The sequence below is a fragment of the Aedes albopictus genome, chromosome 3 (genome assembly GCF_035046485.1).
Source record: "Aedes albopictus strain Foshan chromosome 3, AalbF5, whole genome shotgun sequence".
NCBI lineage: Eukaryota > Metazoa > Arthropoda > Insecta > Diptera > Culicidae > Aedes > Aedes albopictus.
The window spans coordinates 83,189,147-83,213,846 of NC_085138.1; the positions used below are offsets into that span (position 1 = coordinate 83,189,147).

The 24,700-nt window shown below is 46.1% G+C and overlaps 1 protein-coding gene across 1 annotated transcript in view; it reads right to left on the reverse strand.

Annotated features, from left to right (window-relative positions):
* LOC134292243 (relaxin receptor 2-like) overlaps positions 1–24,700 on the reverse strand; it is a 166,462-nt gene that overhangs the window by 91,487 nt on the left and 50,275 nt on the right. Inside the window, exons 6-9 of the mRNA XM_062861234.1 lie at positions 21,800–22,012; positions 21,366–21,437; positions 21,043–21,114; positions 20,826–20,942 (exon numbers count right to left, since the gene is read on the reverse strand). Of these exons, the coding sequence (XP_062717218.1) occupies positions 20,826–20,942; positions 21,043–21,114; positions 21,366–21,437; positions 21,800–22,012 (474 nt within the window). The remainder of the gene's footprint in view (positions 1–20,825; positions 20,943–21,042; positions 21,115–21,365; positions 21,438–21,799; positions 22,013–24,700) is intronic.

Here is a 24,700-nt window from a genome sequence, read left to right on the forward strand (position 1 = left end):
GGTGCAGAATGGAGTACATTCAAGTTTTAAGCGAGAAAACTGATTTCGAATTTTTGATGATGACTGTTATGTCAATGACGAATCTTGCAACCTTAAGGAGGTTAAGGGGCGTTCCAAGATATTTCAGGGGTGTTTCATAGAGTTTCAAGGGGTTTCAAAGGGTTCTGCCTTGAACGCCCTCGAGATCCCATGACCTTGTGGAATATCCTTGAGACCCCTCGACACTTCCAGGATCTGGACCAGGTACTCCATGAGACTGTGGTGGATGCACCCCTGACTACGCCTATGTAATGCGGTAGAAGTGGAAGTCGAACTCAGACGACTGGTGTTATGCTTCGCGAGCATAAACATCCGTCGTTGAAAAACGATAGCCTACCACATTGCATACGCAGCAAAAAGTGTGCATAACGGCCACACTCGATAGAGTTAAATGTCTTTGATTCGCCCTTGAGACTCCTTGGAATCACATGGGATCCCTGAATTCTCTTGGAACCCCTAGCCACTGAAACTCCCTGGAATCCCCGGAGATCTTCTGAAAGCCCCTGGTATTCACTAAAACCCACTAAAACGTCCCGCGTAGTCACCCTGAAACCTTTAAGTACATCCTGAGACCCTCTGATACAAGTCACAAGTTTCGGCAAGGCTAATTGTTAGCCTCTTAAGCAGCCAGAAAGTTCCATTCGGAACTTTATCTGAACTTTGCGGAACTTTAAAGCTGCTTAAGATGCTATGTCGGAACTTTTTCGGAACTTTCAAGTTCATAGAAGTTCAGTTCAGTAGCATTGTGTTTCAATGAAGATTAAATTTATTTCTTTTACAGAAAACAACTGCTTAAGCATACACGAATAAAAGATAAATAACAAATATGAATTTGTCAAATCAATGAAGACTAGGCTTAAGCAAAAAGAAAGGTCCACCCATCGTATTCGAACTGATAGTCGCTGCGTGCAAACCCTACGCTGTACCACAGTACTACAGTTACGATTGAGTGAACAGCAGGTAAAGTCTGACTTGAACCGATTTCCTGTCGGCAGCAAATATTGCACATTTGTACAGTATTGAAGTTGGCTTGACTTTGTCAAGTGTCTTCAGCAGCGCAGCGGTAAGTCGGCAGGCTATCACGCAGGAGGATCCAGTTCAAATCTACATAGCAGCGACATGTGTGAAAATATAATTACCAGAATTGAAAAAAACACATTTTTGTTAAATAAAAAAGAAAATCGGGTTAAGTACGGTTCCTTTGAATTCCACTAAGAATTTGCATCCTTTGATAGATACGTATTTCGACCTCAACTGTAAGGTCGTCTTCAGTGTCTTGTACTTGACTCGACTGCTCTGACTCGACCCGAGCAGTCGATTCAAGTACAAGACACTGAAGACGACCTTACAGTTGAGGTCGAAATACGTATCTGTCAAAGGATGCAAATTCTTAGTGGAATTCAAAGGAACCGTACTTAACCCGATTTTCTTTTTATTTACAGATATTCCCCTAACAAGCCCAGGTTAATCATCAACATTTTTGTTTCTGCATGAATTTTGTCAAAGTTCTACCAGAAGCTGCTTAGAAGGCTATCCAGCGTGCTTATGTGAACTTTCAAGTTCCAAAAAAACTTAAAAATGAAGCTGCTTAGAGGGCGAATGAGCAACCTCGAACAACCTGCTTAGCTTATAAAGTACCCTTTTATGTGAACTTTTGGTTACTTGGGGGAACTCCTCCGGGAAGTTCTTCTGGAATTGGTTTAGAAGCTGCTTTCGGGATTTCTTCAGAAACTCATGTCATGGTTTGAAAATTGCTTGTCAGGAACCAGTTCTTGAGATCTTATGACCTTTCTATCATTTTATATCATAGTTGACTAGTGTGTCTAAAAGTCGTGGTAGAGAACAGAGAATCCATTTTTTTGGGTGACCCATCTTGCCCCCCCCCCCCCCCCCTATAACTATATAGATAAATTTGTAAATTTGTATTTATGAAAAAAAAATCAACAGCTCAGCTAAGATTTAACCTTTTCCTTGAACAACTTGCATTCAAACTTGTACATCATCCGCATGTTAACATTAAAAAGCCGTGACGTCTGCATTAAACCGTATAGACGTTATGGCGGAAGAATGAAAACTATTGATGACCGATAAAATGTCGCAAATATACACATTAGTGTGGGTCATCGGAATCGTTTTCTCAGATCAAAGCTTTTTTGGTTCCGTTTCGGGTCCTGAGTATCTGTGCAAAATTTGAGTACGATCGGTTGTGTCTACACTTTGCGCATTGCAATTGAAATTTGTATGGGATTTTGTATGGGAAAACATACTTTTTTGCATTTGAGCCATAAGTTGAAAAAGTTTGTCTGAAACTTTTTAACCGATACTGTAAAATGATAGCCTAGGGTGTTCTGAAAAACTTTGTTGAAGACCACAAAGCGATCCGATGCTTGTGAAAATAGTTATAACCAACGAACCGCATGCATGTGTTTATGTTTTAACATGTAAAGGAATAACAATAGCAACAAAATCATGCTGTTTCGCCAAGTAATGCCAACGCTATAACTTTTTTCATAAGCATCAGATCACTTCGCGGTCTTCGACAAAGTTTTTCAGGACACCCTAGACTATGTTTTCTTTTTATTGGTTACACGGTTTTAGAAAAAATCGAGCTTATTATGAGAGAAATGCAAAAAAGTGTGTTTTCTCATGTAAAACCCCATACAAACTTCAAACGCGATGCGCAAAACGTAGACAAAACCGATCGTGCCCAAATTTTGTACACTTATTTGGGTCCTGAAATGGGATCAAAAAAGCTTTGATCTGATGGGATACCATTGAATTTTTCATTTTTCCATATAAACGATGACCCACTCTAATACACATTCACGACGCACGTGTTATGTAATACGATGAGGACTCCCACCTCGTTCACTCTTTGCAAACCTCAATAGCAGTCCGTGACTGCTGGGAGCTTAAGATGGCGTTTCTTAGGCGAAGCATGTTCTAACATCAGTGAGGACTCACCACCTTTGGCATCGCAAGGTGACCGAGCATCATGTGCGCTGCACACGAACTGTTCAAGCGGAGTTTGCCTAGGCGTGGCGGGGGTTCAGCAGTGGGCTCTGCTGGGCCTCTTCAGAAATACCACACATCCGAAAGCATCAACTCTGTTCAAGCGAACCGGCACCGCTTCCAAAGTGCCATAGCCTAGTCAGGGATGCCTCGGGCACATCAGGAGCAATGTCAGTAAGCTCCTGATGACGATATACTGGCGCGCGACGATACTGGTCAATGAGATGGTACACTCTAAGAGGACCGCGGAGTAGAGGAGTGCTGGTGGTGACGGCATTCTATCCTCTTAGTAGGGCCGGGTGACACTGACCTGAAACGACGGATGGGCTAATGTCGGAGCCGCCTTCCGTCCCATAAAACCTTGGCAAGTACGTTCCTTAGAGTACGTTCCCGATCTGTATCCAGCTTAGGAAACTAACTGGGTGGAGGTAGGTTCAGTTGAAGTATCCTGATTTGCGCTGATCCTGGCTCTGAGCTCAGGTCCCATAAGGGCCTGTGCCAACCCGTGGGTGGCCTCCCTGCTTGCATAGATAACCACCGGGATCCTTGGGCGACTACTTCAGTGGCAGTGAGGGATAGCGGCTCTAAGGGGGACCCTTACAGTAGAGATGGAAACGTATTTAATTAGGGAATCAGAGAATGTGGAAGGTGAGGTGATCAACCCGTTCGCGAAAAGCGGACTGGTCAGATCACCAACGCAGGCGTCGAGGGTAGAATCCCCGCAAGTGTCGGAGTATGGCACTCCGAGGGTCGGGTCGGCAATAGAGGACACGCAGATGAGTGGAGCAGAGCTCACGCGTGCGCTGACCCGCAATAGGGATGGACTTCCGAAGCTGCTGGTGGTCTCCGAACAGCTCGACGAGCTGATCGGATACACCAGTGGGCGGAACAACATCAGCAAAGACCTTAAAAAAGGTCTGCTGAGGCTCCGCGATTCGGTCGCCCAGGCCCGGAGGGAGTACGATCTCCTGTTCGATCGTAACACGACTAGTGCGGGTAGAGAAGAGAGGTCCACGCAAACGGACCGCTCCTTTACAGAGAGTGTGAGTAAGGTGCAGCCTGGTGGGGCTGCAGAGAGAGGAAAAATCTCGGCCCAAACCAAACGGCCGAGATCGATGGATGAGGAGCGGCGGGTGAGTGGCAAGCGCCCGCGTAGTGCGAGCAACGCCAAGCCGGTCGCGAAACGGGCTCGGGGCAAAGAGCCGAAACCCCGAGGCGAGGCTGCTAAGAGCGGTAGCAGTGACCAACCGGTCCAAGGGAAGGTGAACCCTTGGATTATGGTTGGCAAGAGAGGGCGTGTAGAGAGAGAGAAGGTTTTGAGCAAAACCAAGGCGAAGCCGGCGCGTAAGCGTACGAAAGGCGACGCACTGGTTCTCAAAGCAGAGGGCAACAGCTACGCAGATGTGCTGCGGGCTATGAGGAGTGAGGATCGTCTCTCGGGACTAGGCGCGGATGTTAAAAGCATCCGGCGCACTAGGACTGGAGAGATGATGTTAGAGCTTAAGAAGAATGCCGTTAACAAGGGCTCTTCTTACACGGCTCTAGCACAAGAGGTGCTCGGTGACAAGGTACGGGTAAGGGCTCTGACGCCGCACTGAAAATATATTTTGTTTCATTGTACGAAATCGCTCGTCATGTTTACAAATGCCATTCGTTGTTTTCTGCAACGAAAAGCTTCGTAATGTGCATGAGTTCTTTTCGTACAAAATTGCTCCGACACATTTCTCTGTCTCTTTTTTTTTGTCGGAATGACATTAAACGTGCTTAAAAAAATACCACACGTTCGTCCACTTGGATATCACAAGCTTCGAATCACGTATCTTCTGATTGATACCTAACAGTGCTAACCACCCATCTGTGGGCGCTTGTTGAAACCATCCGAAAACAACCAGAACGCTTTCCACTTTGGTTCTGTTTATAAATAACTTTTACTTCCAACCGAGAGCACGTTTCCTTTCCTCTTCTCGCACACGCACCGTCATATGCTCATGAAAACAGGTTGCTTTGTTTTCTCTGCGATCCAATCAATCGTCAGTGATGACTGCAAAACTTTGTTGCATTCTACGAAGCTAAATTTTCTTTTTACGCATGGTTAGTAAAAAAGTTTGACATTTGTATGTTTTGTTTTATTCTACACAGCTGGAGCTAAAATCTACGAATAAGCAAGTTTACCGCGTGTCGGATTCGTGATTTCGTACATGATACTACTCCATTTGTATTGTTTCAGCATGGTGGTACGAATGGACCGTACATTATACACAAATTGCTTTCAATTTACGAAAACTAGTTTTACGAAACATATTCGTTGAGGTTTAACGAAAGAATATTCTGAGTGCGGAGATGACTATCCAGTGCAGGAACTTGGATGAGATCACCACCGCGGAGGAGCTCTCTGCTGTTCTTAAACAGCAGTGCAATGTGGACGCGCCAAGCGCATCGATCCACATCAGGCGAGGCCCAGCAGGTACGCAGATCGCAACGATCAAGCTTCCAGTCGAGGAGGGGGCAGCAGGGACGAAAGTCCTGGGGCCTGACGCACCCCCCCGCTTGCGAGTCAGCCGCGTAGTCGCCGGCTAAGAATAGGACTACTAACCCCAATTCAAGGTGTCAAGCGACCCGTGCTGAGGAATGAGTGATCGAGGGGGTGAAAAAGATGCTCGATCTTTAACGGAGCCTGTGGGGTACCTGGGCACCCCCCACAGTAAGCTGTCCCTTACCGCGTTAATGCAGGGCTCTGGCGTGGTGGACATTCTTTCCCGTGCGACTCGTGGGATTAATCATGAAATCAAACAAATCAAGCAATCAAAATTCAGGTGGAAGTAGTGGTGGGATCAACCCCTTCGCAAGAAGCGGGTTGATGAGATCTCCGACAAGGAGAAGTGAGGAGATAGGCGCTGGGAGTTGCGTACGCAGCTCAAGCGTGGGTGCTCCAGTCCACTTCCCGGCAAGCCAGCCGGTGGAGGTTATGGACGGAGCGTGGTTGTTGAGGGCCGTCAACCGAGGATCCAAAGGACGGTCCGCAATAGAGGTGGCTGAGCAGCAGCTTGGCAAAATCATCGACTTTGCGTCCACTAAGTCGAACATAAGCAAGGACCTGAAAACGGCCTTGCTTCGACTTAGGGCGTCGATCGACGATGCCAAGCAGGAGCACGCGGCACTCGCGTTGCTGACTGCTGCAGCAGCGGAGCCTGCAAATGAGAAAGTGCCGAAGTTTACCCAAACGGAGGCCTTCTCCTTCGCAGGAAGTCCAAATAAGGCGGAAGCGACTGCTCGCGACAAACGGGGCAAGCAATCGCAGAAGCGGGCGAGGCAACCGTCAGGCGAGGAGCTGTCTGGCGGTGCCCGCAAGGCCAGGCGAATCATTACCCCGAAAGTCGGTAATAATGCCGGAAGGTCGGACCCCAGCCAGGGTTCCCGGAAAGCTGGGAAGGGTGGGCCTGAAAAGGCTGGCCCGTCCCGGAACGATGGGAACAAGGGGTTGCGACCGCTAGTGGGCCCTCAACAGCCACAGAGTAGGGCGATCCAAGGGGAGGACCCCCCTTGGACGAAGGTAGAGCGGAAGAAGAAGAAGGCGAATCCGCAGGTAGTAGCGCAGGACGCCAAGCCAAGGCGTAGGAGGGCAGGTGCCAAGCGCGAGAAAGGCGACGCTATCGTCATCAAGACGGAACAGTCCAAGTACTCGGACGTCTTGAAGATGATGCGAAGCGACGCCAAGCTTGAGGGTCTTGGAGCCGACGTACGCAGTATTAGACGTACTCGTACGGGCGAGATGATCCTGGAGCTGAAGCGCCAGAAGGAGCACAAGGGCGCCGCCTATAAGAGGCTGGCAGAAGAGGTCCTTGGTGAGGGTGTGCAGGTGAGGGCTTTGACACATGAGGCGACTCTGAAGGTCAAGGACATCGATGAGATCACCGAAGTGGAAGAGCTCGTCACGGCACTGCGGCAACAGTGCGATGTGCAGGTGGCCGCCGCAGCCGTTAAGCTACGGAAAGGGCCAGCAGGGACACAGGTAGCTTTGGTTCAGCTACCTGTGGCGGACGTCAAAAAGTCCGTTAAAGTAGGGAGCATAAAGGTGGGTTGGTGTGTATGTCACCTGACATTCCACGAGCCACCAGAGGTTTGCTTCAGGTGTCTGGAACCAGGACACAAGTCGTGGGACTGCAAAGGCCCCGACAGGCGCAAACTGTGCAGGCGATGCGGCGCTGAAGGTCATAAGGCCCAAAGCTGCACGAGTCCGCCCATCTGCATGATCTGTACCGGGAAATCCTCGAACAACAGACATCCGATGGGTGGTCCCAGGTGCCCGGCCTTCAAGAAAGCCGCAGTGAACAACAAATCACAGTGCAGGTAACGCAGCTGAACCTGAACCACTGTGATGCGGCTCAGCAACTGCTTTGTCAGGCAGTTTCTGAGTGGGAGACGGATATCGCCATCATATCGGACCCATACCGAGTACCCGCCGACAACGGCAACTGGGTCGCGGATGGGACCAGAAAAATGGCGGCGATATGGACGACGGGTAAATACCCCGTTCAGGAGTTGGTGTCTACTACCTATGAGGGCTTCGTGGTCGCCAAAGTAAACGGGGTCTTCTTCTGTAGCTGTTATGCGCCTCCGCGGTGGCCGATCGAGCAGTTCACGCAAATGCTGGACCGCTTAACGACCGTGCTAACAGGGCGAAGGCCGGTGGTAATAGCGGGCGACTTTAATGCCTGGGCCGTGGAATGGGGAAGCCGTTTCACGAACCAGCGGGGTCAGATCCTGCTAGAAACACTGGCCATCTTAGATGTCGACTTGGCTAATGTCGGTACCAAGAGTACCTTTAGTCGGAATGGAGCGGAGTCAATTATTGACGTGACCTTTTGCAGTCCTGGCCTAACAAGTAGTTCGAACTGGAGAGTAGATGATGGCTACACTCACAGCGACCACCTGGCGGTTCGCTACAGTATCGACTACAATAACAGCAGACAGCGGATAGAAGAAGAGGCGGCTAGGCCAAGGCCAAGCCCTCGCAGGTGGAAGACATCATACTTCGACGAAGGGGTATTTAGGGAGGCGCTCCGCCGTGAGCGAAACTTAATCGGTTTAGACGGCGACGAGCTGGTAGCGGTGCTCTCACGTGCGTGTGATGCGACCATGCCTAGGCGAGTCCACCCTAGAAATGGGAGGCCACCGGCTTACTGGTGGACCGACGCGATTGCGGACCTGCGCCGCGCCTGCCTACGGGCTAGGCGGCGGATGCAGCGAGCACGATCAGAGGAAGAGCGAAACGAACGGCGGGTGGTGTTCGCCGCTGCAAAAGCCGCGCTTAAGACCGAGATAAGAGCAAGCAAAAAGGCCTGCTTTGAGGGTCTCTGTCAGAGTGCCAATACGAACCCGTGGGGTGACGCCTACAGGATCGTTATGGCCAAGACGAGAGGTGTGATGGCTCCTACAGAGCAATCTCCAGAGATGTTGGAGGGGATCATTGGAGGACTTTTTCCGCGTCATGATCCTAGTCCTTGGCCTCCTTTCGTAGGACAGCCGGGGACTGGGGCTGGCGATGAGGAGAGGGTCACCGATGTGGAACTTGCGGGGGTAGCTAAGTCCCTTAGCGTAGGTAAGGCCCCAGGTCCGGACGGAGTTCCGAACCTGGCCTTAAAAGTAGCTATTGCAGAGGCTCCCGAGATGTTCAGGTCTGCTATGCAGAAATGCCTGGACGAGGGAGTTTTCCCAGAAGCTTGGAAGAGGCAGAGCCTGGTACTATTGCCAAAGGCGGGGAAACCACCCGGAGACCCGTCGGCATATAGACCAATATGCTTGATTGACACGGCGGGGAAGGTGCTCGAAAAGATCATCCTCAATAGAATGTTGCGGTTCACCGAGGGCGAAAATGGTCTTTCGAGTAACCAGTACGGCTTCCGGAAGGGGAGGTCCACCGTAGACGCTATCTTGTCGGTTACAAAAACCGCCGAGAAAGCACTCGAGCCTAAGAGGAGGGGAATTCGCTTTTGCGCGGTAGTGACTCTGGATGTAAGGAATGCGTTTAATAGCGCCAGCTGGTCTGCTATTGCCGATGCGCTCTTGCGTCTGGGGATACCGGAGTACCTGTACAAGATTCTCGGAAGTTACTTTCAGAATCGTGTACTAGTCTACGACACGGAGGTGGGTCGGAAGTGCTTTCACATAACCTCAGGAGTCCCGCAAGGTTCCATCCTGGGTCCGGTGTTATGGAATGTCATGTACGACGAGGTGTTGAGGTTAGAGTATCCAGTGGGAGTGGTGATTGTCGGATTTGCCGACGACACTACGCTCGAAGTCTACGGTGAAACGATCGAGGAGGTAAAGTTGACTACCAACCACTCGATCAAGGTTGTGGAGGCGTGGATGCGGTCCAGGAAACTGGAGCTGGCTCACCACAAGACAGAGGTGACGGTTGTTAACAACCTGAAGTCGGAGCAGCAGACGGAGATCAGTGTAGGAGACTGTACTATCCTGTCAAAGCGCTCCGTCAAACACTTGGGCGTGATGATCGACGATAAGCTTACCTTCGGTAGCCACGTCGATTATGCCTGTAAAAGAGCCTCCACAGCTATTGCGGCACTGTCCCGGATGATGTCCAATAGCTCTGCGGTGTACGCCAGTAAGCGCAAGCTTCTGGCTAGTGTTGCTACATCCATACTTAGGTATGGCGGCCCGGCGTGGGGCACCGCGCTAAGTACTAAATGCTACCGACGGAAGCTGGAAAGTACTTACAGGCTTATGTGCCTGAGGGTTGCGAGCGCGTACCGTACCGTGTCACACGACGCTCTCTGCGTCATTACTGGTATGGTGCCTATCAGCATTCTTATCAGTGAGGACATGGAGTGCTTCGAAATGCGCGGCACAAGAGGCATACGCAGGACTGTCAGGATGGCCTCTATGGTCAAATGGCAGCGCGCGTGGGACAGTTCCACCAAAGGAAGGTGGACCTATAGGTTGATACCGAGGGTAGATAGTTGGATTAATAGGCGCCATGGGGAAGTCACATTCCACCTGACACAGGTCCTTACAGGTCATGGTTGCTTCCGACAGTATCTACACCGTTTCGGGCATGCGGATTCTCCCGAATGCCCAGTGTGCAATGGTTTAGAGGAAACGGCGGAACACGTTTTGTTCGTGTGCCCGCGTTTTCGCACAATGCGTGACCGCATGCTTGCCACATGCGGGGAAGACACAACTCCGGACAACTTGGTCCAGAGGATGTGTAGGGATGAGTTTGGCTGGAACGCCGTTTCAACGGCTATTACCCACATCGTCTGGGAGCTACAGAGGAGGTGGCGCGTGGACTCGGAGAATGGCTAGTCCAGATGCAGTACAAGAGGTGGTCCAGGGGTTCGGAGTCGGCTTCGTAGGTCATACCGGTGCCCTGCGGTCGAGATCGACCCTTACAACGATTAAGTGGCCGCGGAGAGGAAGTCCCGGTAGCGGTGCTGTCGTGGCGTCGGTCTACTGGGTTGGATCCGAGCCCGCGGTTGGAAAGGGGTCCCCGGCAAGGGTCGGGGTAGGTGAGATCCTGCTGTCTGCAACCTACGGGTGCATCTGATAGGGCCTGAAGGGTAGTGATACCCTTCCTTGCGGGCAGGTCAGATCGGGTTGCACGTGGGCATCAGTTCTTGATGTCCGCTCAGCAGTAGGGCGCGGGCGGGGTTGACCCTGCCCGCCTTCCGAGGACAAAGGGAGTGGCGAGGACCACTCGGGAAACTGGCTAAGCGCCAGCATGCTACCGTGATGGACTCTCCAAAGCGAGTCATCGATGTTCGTTGCTGCAGGCTACGCAGCTAACCTTGTGGGTGCGATGTGCACTAGCCCCTCTCTGAAGCAATACCTTCTTGGTGGTTCCGGAGAGACGTAGGGTTTGGCGACCATAGGAATGGTTTAGTGGGTACGAGGAGAGAGTAGTCCTGGATTTTACTTTTGTTGTAGAAGACGGCCTGTCAGACCTACACTACCCTAACCTTCTGTTAGGGTGTCTGTTGAGCAGATTATCCCCCTATGGTTTAGAAGGAAAAAAAAAAAAAAAAAAAAAAAAGCTTCCAGTCGGGGAGGCGATGAAAGCGACTGCTAAGGGCATGGTTGAAGTCGGGTGGTCGGAGTGCCCGCTTGGTGTATGTGAGCCGCCGGAAGTGTGCTTCAGGTGTTTCGGACGAGGCCACAAGTCGTGAGCATGCAAAGGCCCTGATAGGAGCAAACTCTGCAGAAGATGCGGAGTAGAAGGCCACTTCGTCAGGGAGTGTAAATCGGCGCCAAAGTGTCTGATTTGCACGACGAACAAGGGCCATGTGACGGGTGGGCCTAAGTGCCCAAGCATAAGTGGACGTAACGGCCGAAAATGACGCAAGTCACACAGTTGAACCTGATTCACTGTGAAACCGCGCAGCAGCTGTTGTGGCAAACCGCCTCGGAGTCGAGTATAGACATCGCGCTTCTTTCGGACCCATACCGCATCCCCCCCCAATAACGGGAACTGGGTTGCGGATAAGGCCAAGAAAGCGGCGATCTGTACGACCGGTCGGTACCCGGTCCAGGAGATAATCTCCACGACGTGCGAGGGCTTCGCGATTGCGAAGATCGGCGGAGTCTACTACTGCAGCTGCTATGCCCCACCTAGGTGGCCGATAGGTCAATTCTCGTCCATGCTAGATCCGCTGTCAAGCGCTCTAGCTGGACTGAGCCCCTTGGTCATCGGTGGGGGCTTTAACGCGTGGGCGGTCGAGTGGGGCAGTCGCTCCACGAACGAGAGAGGTTGGGCTCTACTCGAAGCTATGGCGGGATTGAACGTTGAGATCGTGAATGTCGGCAGTGTAAGCACTTTTAGCAGAAACGGTGCGGAGTCCATCATTGATGTGACCTTCTGGAGCCCAGGGCTTAACCCTAGCTCAGACTGGAGAGTTGATAACGGGTACACGCATAGTGATCACCTGGCGATTCGATACAGTATCGAACAGGGCGGTAGACGGCAGCAGTCGAGGATAACCGACACTCACCGAGGATGGCTAACCTCGAGTTTCGATAAGCCGGCATTTGTGGAGCGGCTGCACATGGAGCAGAATACAGACTACTTGTCTAGCGACGGTCTAGCTGGTACCTTGAGAAAGCGTGTGATGCGGCAATGCCGAGGCGATCCATACCCAGGAATAGACGAAGACCGGTGTACTGGTGGTGTCAAGAAATCGCGGAGCTCCGTGCATCTTGCCACAGGGCAAGGAGAAGGATGCAGAGAGCCCGGACCGATGAGTCGAGAGCGGAGCGAGAGGTGGCATACAGGGCGGCAAAGCTGGCACTGAACAAAGAGATCAAGGCGCGTAAGCGGGCGTGCTTCAACGATCTCTGTCAGACGGCCAACACAACCCCCTGGGGAGATGCATACCGCGTAGTCATGTGCAAAACGAAAGGCACATCTGCACCACCGGAACGCTCTCCCGCGATGCTGCAGAGGATTGTGGAAACGTTGTTCCCGCACCACGAGGTGAGACCATGGGCACCCACACCGCAAGACCATCCCGGTCCGAGTGTGGTTCTCCCAGTGACGAATGATGAGTTAGCCGCAATTGCGAAATCACTTAAGCAGAACAAGGCCCCGGGCCCGGATGGCGTTCCGACGGTGGCTATTGAAGCGGCCATCGAAGCTAGCCCTGACATGGTCAGATCGGCTATGCAGAGATGCTTGGATAGAGGCGAGTTTCCGGAGAGGTGGAAAAGGCAAAAATTGGTTCTACTGCCCAAGCACGGGAAGCCACCAGGCGACCCGTCGGCTTATAGACCAATTTGCCTTTTAGAAACGGCCGGGAAACTCCTAGAGCGGAACATTCTGTCAAGGTTACTGGTCTATACCGAGAGGTCGGACAACGCGGGGCTATCAGACAGCCAGTACGGGTTTCGCAAAGGTAGATCGACAGCGGATGCCATTAGGTCGGTGACTGGATTGGCCGAAATTGCGCTGCAGAAAAAGAGAAGAGGCATGCGGTACTGCGCGATCGTAACGCTAGACGTTAGAAACGCCTTCAATAGTGTAAGCTGGGCCGCCATAGAGAGCGCCATAACTCGCTTAGGTGTCCCGGCTGGCCTAAGGCGTATTCTGGGTAGTTACTTCCAGAACAGGGTGCTGATTTACGACACCGAGGAAGGCCAAAAACAGTACAATGTCACTGCTGGTGTACCGCAAGGATCCATCTTGGGTCCGGTACTGTGGAACGCGGCATACGATGGAGTACTGAAGCTAGCACTACCACCGAGTAAAGTTGGTTGGCTTCGCCGACGATATTACCCTGGTGGTATACGGTGAGTCGCTCGAAGAGGTGGAATTGACGGCAGCGCATGCGATTGACATAGTGGAGGGCTGGATGAGGTCGAGGCAACTGACACTCGCACACCACAAGACGAAGGTGGTGGTGGTGAACAACCGCCAGTCTGCACAGCAGGCAGTGGTCACCACGGGCGGGTGGTCGATCGAGTCCTGTCGCTCACTGAAGCTTCTTGGAGTCATGGTCGACGACAAGTTGAGCTTCAGTGGTCATGTCGAGTATGCTTGTAAGAAGCGAGTGTAGCGGTTATGGCATTGTCTAGGATGATGTCAAACAGTTCGGCAGTTGTCTCGAGTAAGCGGAAGATGCTCGCGTCAGTCGCGGTGTCCATACTACGGTATGGCGCCGCCGCATGGTCGAACGCGCTCAAGCTGCAGAGGAATGTTGGCCGACTAGAGAGTGTACATAGGCTGATGTGCCTCAGGGTGGCCAGTGCATACCGGACTGTCTCGAAAGCGGGCATGATGCCGATAGCATTGGTGTTGGCCGAGGATGTTGAGTGCTACGATGAAAGAGGTACGAGAGGTGCGCGATGAAACGCCAGAACTTCGTCTATGGTGAAATGGCAAAGAGTCTGGGACTCTTCAGCAAAGGGTAGGTGGACACACAGGCTCATACCGAGCGTGTCCCGGTGGACGTGTAGGCCCCATGGCGAAGTGAACTTTCACCTGACACAATTCCTGTCGGGCCATGGGTGCTTTAGGTGGTACTTGCACAGGTTCGGGCATGCAAACTCACCCTCATGCCCGGAGTGTGCAAACAGGGCGGAACCGGCGGAACATGTACTCTTCGAGTGCCCGCGTTTTGCGGAGCAGAGGTCGAGCATGTTAGAGGTATGCGGCAGGGATACTACTCCCGATAACATGATAGAGAGGATGTGTACGGGGGTGGACGAGTGGAATGCCGTGTCGACCACGGGATCCACAATCGTGCTCCACCTTCAGAGGAAATGGCGGGCCGACCAACAGTTAGTCGAGTTGGCCCCCTAGAGATATGCCGTATGTGATGGCTGACAGATGATAGCGAGAGTGCGAAAGCACAGTCCCCCCCCCCCTCCTCTACGAAGTAATCCCTAACGGGCGTGCCGCGGAGCAAGGTCAGGTAGTGCAGAATGTGGTTTTCCTACGGTGTTGCTAACCAACAGGTTTCCTCATTCTATTAAAAAAAAAATAGCAGTCCAACGCACATTACCGTTACTCGGACACCGAAATGATGACTTTGATTCGAATCAGAAATATGGATGAAAGACATAGCACAAAAATTCATGCAGTCAGAGCTTCATATTTTTTCGTGTGTTTCGAAAAGAAGAGACGATCGCTGTTGTTGGGTGTTGTTGATACTGCCTGGTACGAAGGTCACTTCGCGTTGGTTTAGATCCAACCAATTCTTCATCCTCCAATATGTTTCCTTCGCGTTCACTGCACATGGTGGGTTATGGCGCAGTCTTGTGAAGCGCGCCATTTACATTTGTATAAAACTTCCGCATATTGCTTCTATTCATGCTTTCCTGCGCTTTATCAATCACATACTCTACATGCTACCCTTTCTTGATACAGTAGATTAGTTCCTCTTCTGCTGTAACCATCCTGCCACGACTACCGGTGGCATTCTTCTCGTTAGTTACCCGTGGGTACTCCTTGTCGAACCAGCTATTGCGTTGACGTCATGGTCGCTGAATGGTGCCTGTTATCACCGTTATTAAGCCTGTGTTGCGCTGTTGTTGCTTATGTTTCATGGCTAAACTCTCTTAAACTGATGACATCGACATCAAACTTATCAAAAAATTGAAATAATATTTCTCTTTTTCTTAATCCTTTTCCGATCCATAACACTAGTTTACAGCATTTTTTAACTCGGTAAGCTGATGATCATTTTTGGTGTAAAATCATGCCCTGAGTTCGAAAACGCGAAGGAAAAAAAAATACAGTAGAGTGGAAATTTTTTTGACTTTCCATACAAGTAATCTTGTGGATGCTATCGACTGTAGATTCTTGAACTTGGGGGTTGATGATTTGAAAACGATTTTTGTTCTATTTTTAAGCAACGTCACTCACTTCACACATCTCATTCTCCGTAATCAATGCTTCGATTGAGCTAATTTTTTTACTGTAACTCGCCTACATATCATATGTCAAATAAACGTTGAGAAAGAATTTTTAGATTGTTTTTTTCTTACTGAAAAAAATACATTTCTTCATATATTTTTGGAAATTTAGCTAAAATTTGAGGAGATCGTCCCTAAAACTCGCCAATATCTTGAATTTCATCAATCTGACGCAAAACCTGCACTTAGATTTTTTTTTTATTATAGAGGTTTTAAACCTAGGTTCATTCGACTCTTCTATGCACTTAGATGATCGAATGGTATTGTATTCAGCTTTCAATTTATGGAAAAAGATTTGAAATTGGCTGATTAATACGCAAGATATTTGAATTTTAGTAAATTCCATATTTTAAAAAGTTGTAAAACTCTATATTGAGATAAAACTCAAAAAAGGCTCTACTCAAAATTTTTTGAAGCACGGTTTCGAAATCAGTGCTAAATAGTACTTCAAAAATTTTGGTCGTTGACAGAAGTTTACGACTTTCGTTTTATTTTGTTAACTAGTGTAATATAACGAACACACAAGTTGAGATTCAGTAACAACGACATAGCGCAATTTAATGATTCAATAGTAATGGAGAATACCCAAACACCATCCAATCGAAATTCGTTTTCAATATGTACCATCTTTACATTAATCAAGCGTATGATTCAACCGATTACCCAATTTTCCGTTAACATAATTTGCATTACATTAAACCCAATCGAGTGTCGATGAAACCATTCCAAGCCCAATGAGCTGTGGAATATGAAATCAACTCGATTGGGATGCGGAATTCGATTGGTTATAGTGTGGCCCTTCCATCTGTTGAGCTTTATAAATTATATGGGAGAAGCTATGTTATTTCCGAAAACACTATTCTCTTCGTCATGGGGTGATTTCAAAAACACAATGAACTCAAAATTTGCATATTTTTCCCCTACCAATAACTGATCATTATGACCAAGCTTGAGGCAATTTTACCGACAAAATCCCTCAACGGCGAAGATAACAAATTTGCCGAAAAACCACCCTAAATTGATAGAAGTTATTATGTACACTCCCGTTCAAAAGTTTGGGGTCACCCCCTCAAAAACATGTCATTTTTTTAGGCCCATATCTCCGCTAATTTGCGTCCGATTTCAAAACCCTAGGTTTTATTCAAAAGATAATAAGTCAAAGAAACTTTGAACATGATTCAAAAGAAACTTTTTCAGAAAATTTTGTATGTAAACTTAACCCAAAGTTGCCAAATTTTCTAAAAAATGAATGTAAACTTACGGCAGTGTCACTGGAAGTTGGGTCGACCAAATTTTAAGATGAGAGCGGTAATATCACCCATTTTCTATTAGCTTTCAACTGCTTTTTACAGAACTTAGCTAAAAAATCTAGAAAAAAGTTATTAAGTAAATTAATCCTTGATGTCATCGACCAAAAGTTTGGGGTCACTTTCGTAAAACATGGAAAAGTGATTTGGTGATATCTTCGTCATCTATAGTTAAATTTTAATCATTTTTGGCTCATTTCAAAGATAATTAACTAAATTTACGTTTGATGTCTTCAACTTAACGTATTTAACGATTTTTGTATATAAAAATGTTAAGTAAAGTTAGCACATTTTACCACGCTTCAAAAAATGAGGCAATTTTACGTTAAGTTTAAGTGTAAATTTCAACAAATATGTGTGGTTCAATGTCTATGCAGTAAGTATCATTCATTTTGTTTCAAATAAGCCAAGAAGAATTAAAATTGAATGAAAGATGACAAAGATATCAACAAATCACTTTTCCATCTTTTACGATAGTGACCCCAAACTTTTGGCCGATACAGCATTTTGAGGGGTGACCCCAAACTTTTGGTCGATGACATGAAGAGTTAATTTACTTAATAACTTTTTTTCTAGATTTTTTAGCTAAGTTCTGTAAAAAGCAGTTGAAAGCTAATAGAAAATGGGTCATATTACCGCTATCACCTTAAAATTTGGTCGACCCTACTTCCAGCGACACTGCCGTAAGTTTATATTCATTTTTTAGAAAATTTGGCAACTATGGGTTAAGTTTACATACAAAATATTTTGAAAAAAATTCTTTTAAATCATGTTCAAAGTTTCTTTGACTTATTATCTTTTGAATGAAACCTAGGGTTTTGAAATCAGACGCAAATTAGCGGAGATATGGGCCTAAAAAAATGACATGTTTTTGAGGGGGTGACCCCAAACTTTTGAACGGGAGTGTACCTAGGAATAGTTCAGCTAGAGCCACGTACGCAATGATAACAAAGATACGCCATAACAATAATAACAGCATCCTTTTGTTTACTAGTAATAACTTCGATACAATTAACTTCGTATATGTTTTGCATTGAATAATGAATAATGCAGTACTAGTAGGGACGAGCTGCTTGAGCAATGGCTGGAATTTTGGACACTTTTTTACTATAACTAATCAATTCCAAACCAATTAACCAATTTTGTGCACGGATACGGTACTATACGTAATACTTATATTACGTATCTCACTGGGTTCCGAAAATTGGGTCAATTGGTAGGAACTAACTAACTGAGTTATAGTGGAAAAGTGCCCAAATTATAAACCCTGACGAGAAGGTTTTATCATTTATATGAATCGGATTCATTCAGGGAAGAAACAGGTGTCCCGCAAGGCTCGGTGATCTCAGTCACTCTTTTTCTCATATTGATGGACGGGGTTTTTGAGGATCTCCCGGATGGCGTTCAAATTTTCGTATACGCTGACGACATCGTCATTGTCGTTTCCGGTCCTACCGCCCCCGCCATCCGTAGAAAGGCACAAGCAGCTGTGTCAAGGGTAACCAAGTGGGCTGCATCAGTGGGCTTCACAATGTCAGCACCAAAGAGTGTTCGCTGCCATATCTGTGCCTCCAATCACCGAGTGAAAGGACCACCCATCACGATAAATAACCAACCGATTCCGATTCGCAAAACCGTCCGGATCTTAGGAGTTACTGTCGACCGTAAATTAAGCTTCAAACAACACTTCGATGGAGTTAAGGCCAGCTGCCAGAGCCGTCTTAATCTAGTTAAATCGCTCTCTAGTTCTCACCGTAGTAAAAACCGAAAGATCCGGTTTCGTGTGGCTGCCGCCACCATCGACAGTCGGCTACTATACGGTCTGGAGATAACCAGTATGGCTGTGGATAACCTGATAAATACCCTTTCGCCGGTATACAACCGGTATATTAGAACTATTTCCGGACTTCTCCCATCCACACCGGCCGACGCTGCCTGCGTTGAGGCTGGTCTACCGCCCTTTCGCTACCGCATTGTTTCAGCCCTCTGTTGCAAGGCCGTAGCAATTAGTGAATGTACGGGAAGAAGCGCAGCAACCTGTCTGCAAGAACAAGCCAACAATTTGCTCCATAGCATCGCTGATGTCACACTCCCACAAATCACCAAGCCCCACTGGTTCGGTGAACGCGACTGGCGAGGTTCGAAATTAATTTTTGAAAACGATATAAAAAATAGTTTCAGAGCCGGGGACAACTCCGTCCAGCTGCGACAATCCGTCGCCGAGTTGCTCCGATCAAAATACGACAACCACCAGCGGCGTTATACCGACGGTTCGTTGTCGTCGCAGGGCATAGGCATGGGAGTTTCTGGTCAAAACCTGGAGATAAGCATGAGCCTACCTGATCAATGCTCAGTCTTCTCCGCTGAGGCGGCGGCCATTCTCGTTGCCGCTACAACGCCGGCAAATCAACCAATCGTGATAGTCACGGACTCGGCAAGCTGCATCTCGGCCCTACAATCGGAAAGACCCCGTCACCCATGGATTCAGGGGATAATAAAGCGCGCACCACCCGGTGTAACACTCCTTTGGGTTCCAGGACACTGCGGTATCCCTGGCAATGAAACCGCCGATCACCTAGCGGGGTCCGGCCCATCTGGCGATCGCTACACTCGCACAGTGCCTTCTCAGGACGCCAAGCGCTGGATTCAGTCGGTGTTGCACGAAAACTGGCAGAAGGAATGGTCGCAATCCCGTAGATCATATCTGAGGAAAGTGAAACAAAGCATAGACTCGTGGACCGATCTCAAGTCCATGAGAGACCAGACAATCATCTCTCGGCTACGGACCGGGCACTCTAGGATGTCTCATGACTTCGGAGGAGCTCGCTTTCACCGGACCTGTGAGATCTGCGGTATAGACAACTCAGTGGAGCATTTTATTTGCGTCTGCCCTGCATACGAGGGCCCCAGGCAGCTGTACGGGATTTCGAGTAGTATCCGCGAGGCCCTTGGCGATGAACCATCAACACTCACGGCGTTGCTATGTTTCATCAAAGACGCCGGCCTTTATTTTAAAATTTAAGTGTGCAATATTCCATGTTTAGTTTTAATAGTCCCCAATCTGTGCACTTGTTAGTTAATTACTCTGTGAATTTTCGGATTTTGTGCGTTCTGAGTTTCTTTTTGTAGTTCCACAACCGTCACTATATGGAAACTCTTTTTTTTCGTCTTTTAGTTTCTTTTTAAGCTGTCTCTGTGTAGTCCATAACCATACTCTGTTAATGATACTCTGTTCGAATAACGTCATGTGAAGTAGTTTTAAGAACCACCTCTGTAGCTTTCCCAGGCGAACCCCTCTGGCTCGTCCTGTTTTTCACGACCCGGGATGAACCTGCCTACGGCAGAAAATCCCAGAATAAAAAAAGAGAAAAAAAAAAAAAAAATTATATGAAGCAGTTATGTGGCCCAGCTGGTTAAAGCACAGGTCTAGCGAATACGGAGTCGTAGGTTCAAATCTCATCAGAGCACGATTCTTTTTGCAAATTTATTTCTAAATTAGTTAATTAATCAACGCATTGTGTCTTCGAATTACAAGTTTTCCAGTATGTTTCAGATTTACCAACTAATCTGCCTGTAAATGGGACATTTCTATTGTTGACTGAAAACAGCATCAATAAATGTTTTTGAATTGTTACACTTGAAATCAACAATGGGGCACGTTCGGTGTAGTACTAGATTTGTAGTAATGAGCTGAATTTTTGTATGGTGAGAAGGTCAATTCTCCGTTTTTGCAATAAAATGGTACAAAAAGCGTGGGTATTATGATTCCTTGCCTAAATTGATGCGGTTTGAGCAAAACTTTGGATAACTCTGTTGTTTATGTAGCAAGAAATGGGGAAAACAACAACACTGTTTCCCAAAGTTTTGCTCAAACAGCATCAAATTAGGCAAGGAATCATAATACCCACGCTTTTTGCACCATTTCATTGCAGAAACGGAGAATTGACCTTCTCACCATACTAAAATTCAGCTCATTACTACAAATCTAGTACTTCACCGATCTGTCCTATTCCCTAACTCATATCCCCCTGTCTAACTCACCTGGCCCTCAGAACGGGATTGTCCAGCAGGTGGCTTTTGCTACTGATGCCATCACCTTTCGGATCACACACCCTCACATGCAACGCCGCTTTGCAGTGATGAAACTCGGAAAAGTGTCTGTAACAGGAATGTATGTCAAATAAGTTGCCTACAAATCATCCGTTTTGTGCTGCTGTGGCTATGTAACCTTGCATAGGAATTTCATCACCACACTTACATGTGATTCAGGCTGGTGAGATTCTGCAGCACACGGCTGTCAATTCGGGTGAATTTATTTCCCTTGAGGTTCCTGTTTAACAAATGAAGAGGAAAATGCCATGATAAAGACACATAATTCCTTGAACGAATCACATCAGTTGACAGGGGTAAACCAGACGCAAATCGGTACAGTAGTAATCTTCAATCCAAATGGACCACATCTCTCGCACTGATTGTTTACTTGAACTGATGCCAACTGACATTAACCTAGTTAGTCACTCTCCTTCCCGCTATATTACTGGGCGAGATAGTCAGTTACTGGTTCACATGCAAGATACTTACATTGTGGTGAGATTATGGAGGCCGGTGAACGAACCTATCTGGAATTGGCTTATTTCGTTGTCATTTAAAAATCTGCAACAAGAAACACACGGTGGAATGAAAGAACTGCCCGGTTAGAAATGATTACCAAAACTGTAACAAATGTTGTTACTACTCAAAAAAAAATGACAAAGTAAGTAATGAAGTACAGCTCTTGGTGGTGGTAATATATGGAACAATAACAAAACAAGAAGTGTTACAGCTTTTGAAACAATTATATCAAGGTGTTAATATGATTCAAAATTAATTGTTATAATTTTGTAATAAAGTAAAAGCCAGGCCAACCATACCTAAAATAACTAAATATAACACACTTTGATAACAAGTATCAACCGTTGATGTAATTTTGTTACTTCTTTCCAATCGGACTTCCCTCCTTTCCCCCCAATACTCACAATCCTAATAAATTCGGTAGTTTACTGAAGGTGTCGTTGGCCACCATCCACAGCCTGTTCTCGGACAGATAGAGATGCTCCAGCTTCGGGAGGTTCAGCGCGCCCACGGCAATCGAGCGGATTTGATTCTGGGCCAGCGAAAGTGTCCGCAGCGCCGGAAGCACCGGGATCATTCCCGCATCCAGCCGGGTGAGTTTGTTGTTGTTGAGGTACCTGCGGCAATGGGAAACCGATTAGCGCTTTTTCAATCATGTCATTTATTGAAAATTATTGGAAGATTAAGGACAAATGTTTTGGAATTCCCGTTGAACATTGCATCAGACCCTAACATGAAAAAATCTGAAAATGTTATTTTCATTTTGATCTTGCTCACTTGCCTTAATCTCGAAACTGGATTAAGCTCTAAGAATGCCTGGAAGGAACTTTGTAAGCCATCCCGGAGAGAACTTCTGGAGGAAACTTAGAATAAATTCTGGGAAAATTCTCGGAACGATCCCACAAGGAGCTTTTGGTGTAACCTTGTTGAAAATCCTGAAGAAAGTATGGGAGAAATTCATGAAGGCATTCTAGATGGAGTTTCTGGAGTAATCCTGATAAAGGCTAATGAATAACCTCGCGAGAAATTCTTGGTAAAATCTAGGAAAAATCTCCTGGATAAACAAAAAAAAACACTCTTGAAAACATCTCAGAAGAAACTTCTAGAGAAATCCCAGAAACTCTTAAAGAAATCCTAAATAGAAAGAGTGAATTATGGAAGAAAACACGATTGAAATTCCCAGAAGAATGAATTTTTGAAGAGACTCTTGGATAAATCCCAGGACTGCTGGGATCTTACTACTGGTTAATCTTGGAAAATTTTGGAAGAATTCCAGAAGGAACTGCAGGAGAAATTTGTAAAGGAACTCCTGAAGGAATCCTTGAAGGAGCTTCTGGAGGAATCCAAGACAGACTCTTAGAAACTTCTTGAGGAATCTTAGAAAAAGCTCCTTGAAAAATCACAAAAGAAACTTTTGAAGCATTACCAGAAGGATGAATTCTTAAAAAAGGAAATCCTAAGGAACTTCTTGACGAATTCAAGAACAAACCTCTTGTGTATTCCCAGATTTAATTTAATTTCGTAAAAAAATGAAAATTGTTTAATTGGTTTAAAAGCTATGACGGTTCGAAAATAATTAACAATAAAAAAGCGATTTTTTTTTGGTCCACTCTATTTTCAAAATGGCCACCCTTATGGCGGAATGGGTTTAATTGTTTTTGGTTCCGATCATTTCTACCGAATTTGAGTTGGCTGATTTAGGGTATGAATTTCGAAATTTGTGTGTATAAAATAGAAGAGCAACAATTAACCTTTGCAATGCATTTTCCATCTTGGAATTCATACGAGCTTGTCCTTAAGAAATGGTCATCATAAAAAGTTCAACATGCTGTAACTTTTCATAGAGTACATCAACATCTCAAATTTTTACTGTTTGTCAACCGTTTATATATAGATCAGTGGTACAAATTTGTGCTCGATTTAATAATCTTTCACAAAGTTAGAATTATTCCATTAAAACACTATTTTTTGGACAACAAATTTGGGGTCACCATCGTAAAACATGGAAAAGTGATTTGTTGATTTCTTTGTCATCTTTCATTTAATTTTAATTCTTCTTGGCTTATTTGAAACATAATGAATGGTACTTATTGCATAGACATTGAACCACGCATATTTGTTAAAATTAACATACTAAAACTTAACATTAAATTACCTCATTTTTTGAAATGTGGTGAAATGTGTTAACTTTACATAACAATTTTATACAAAAAAAATCGTTGAATACGTTAAATTAAAGACATCAAACGTAAATTTAATTAATTATCTTTGAAATGAGCCAAAAAGAATTAAAATTGAACTATAGAACTAGTTTATATTCAATTTTAAGAAAATTTGGCAACTTTGGGTTGAGTTTACATACAAATGTTTTTGTAAAAGTTTCATCTTAATCACGTTCAAAGTTACTTTGACTTATTATCTTTTGAATGAGACCTAGGGTTTTGAAATCGGACGTAAATTGGCAGATATGAGCCTAAAAAAATGACACGTTTTTGAGGGGGTGACCCCAAACTTTTGATCGGGAGTATATCTTATAAGAGATATCTCGAGAACAGAAGTAGAAAATCTTCGGATATCAAAACTAAAATTTAGTGACATTGATGTAAAAAATTTACATTTTTTTTTTTTCGAGAAAGATCCAAAAAGTGTCAATTCATGATAACTTTTTTCGTCGTTCAAAAAATACCTGTGATTTAATAACTTCTGAAGCATTAATATATTATTAATAAACGCTCAAAATTTCGTTCAATTCGATTCACTGGTTCCGAGATATGACAGCACAAAAATTATTTGTCTTAAAAATAGCGTTTAACGAGAAGGGTTCTCATTTCGTGAAAGATTATCATATCGAGCTCAAATTTGTACCAATGACGCACATATAATAGGTTGACAAACAGTAAAAATTTGAGAATTTATGATGCATTCTATGAAAAGTTACAGTATGTTGAACTTTTTTGTGTGAAAAAAAAAAGTTGCCTATCCCAAACATTTTGCCCATCCCCTGTATGTCAAGATGCCATTCCATGAAAAAAGAATATACTCATAATAAAAGTGCTCCGATATAACTCAAATTCGGTAGAAATGATCGGAACCAAAAATAATCAAACCCGTTCCGCCATAAAGGTAGCCATTTTGAAAGTAGAGTGGACCAAAAAAAAAATCGCTTTTTTTATTGTTAATTATTTTCGAACCGTCATAGCTTTTAAACCAATTGAACAATTTTCATTTTTTTACGGAATTAAATTAAATCTGGGAATACACAAGAGGTTTGTTCTTGAATTCGTCAAGAAGTTCCTTAGGATTTC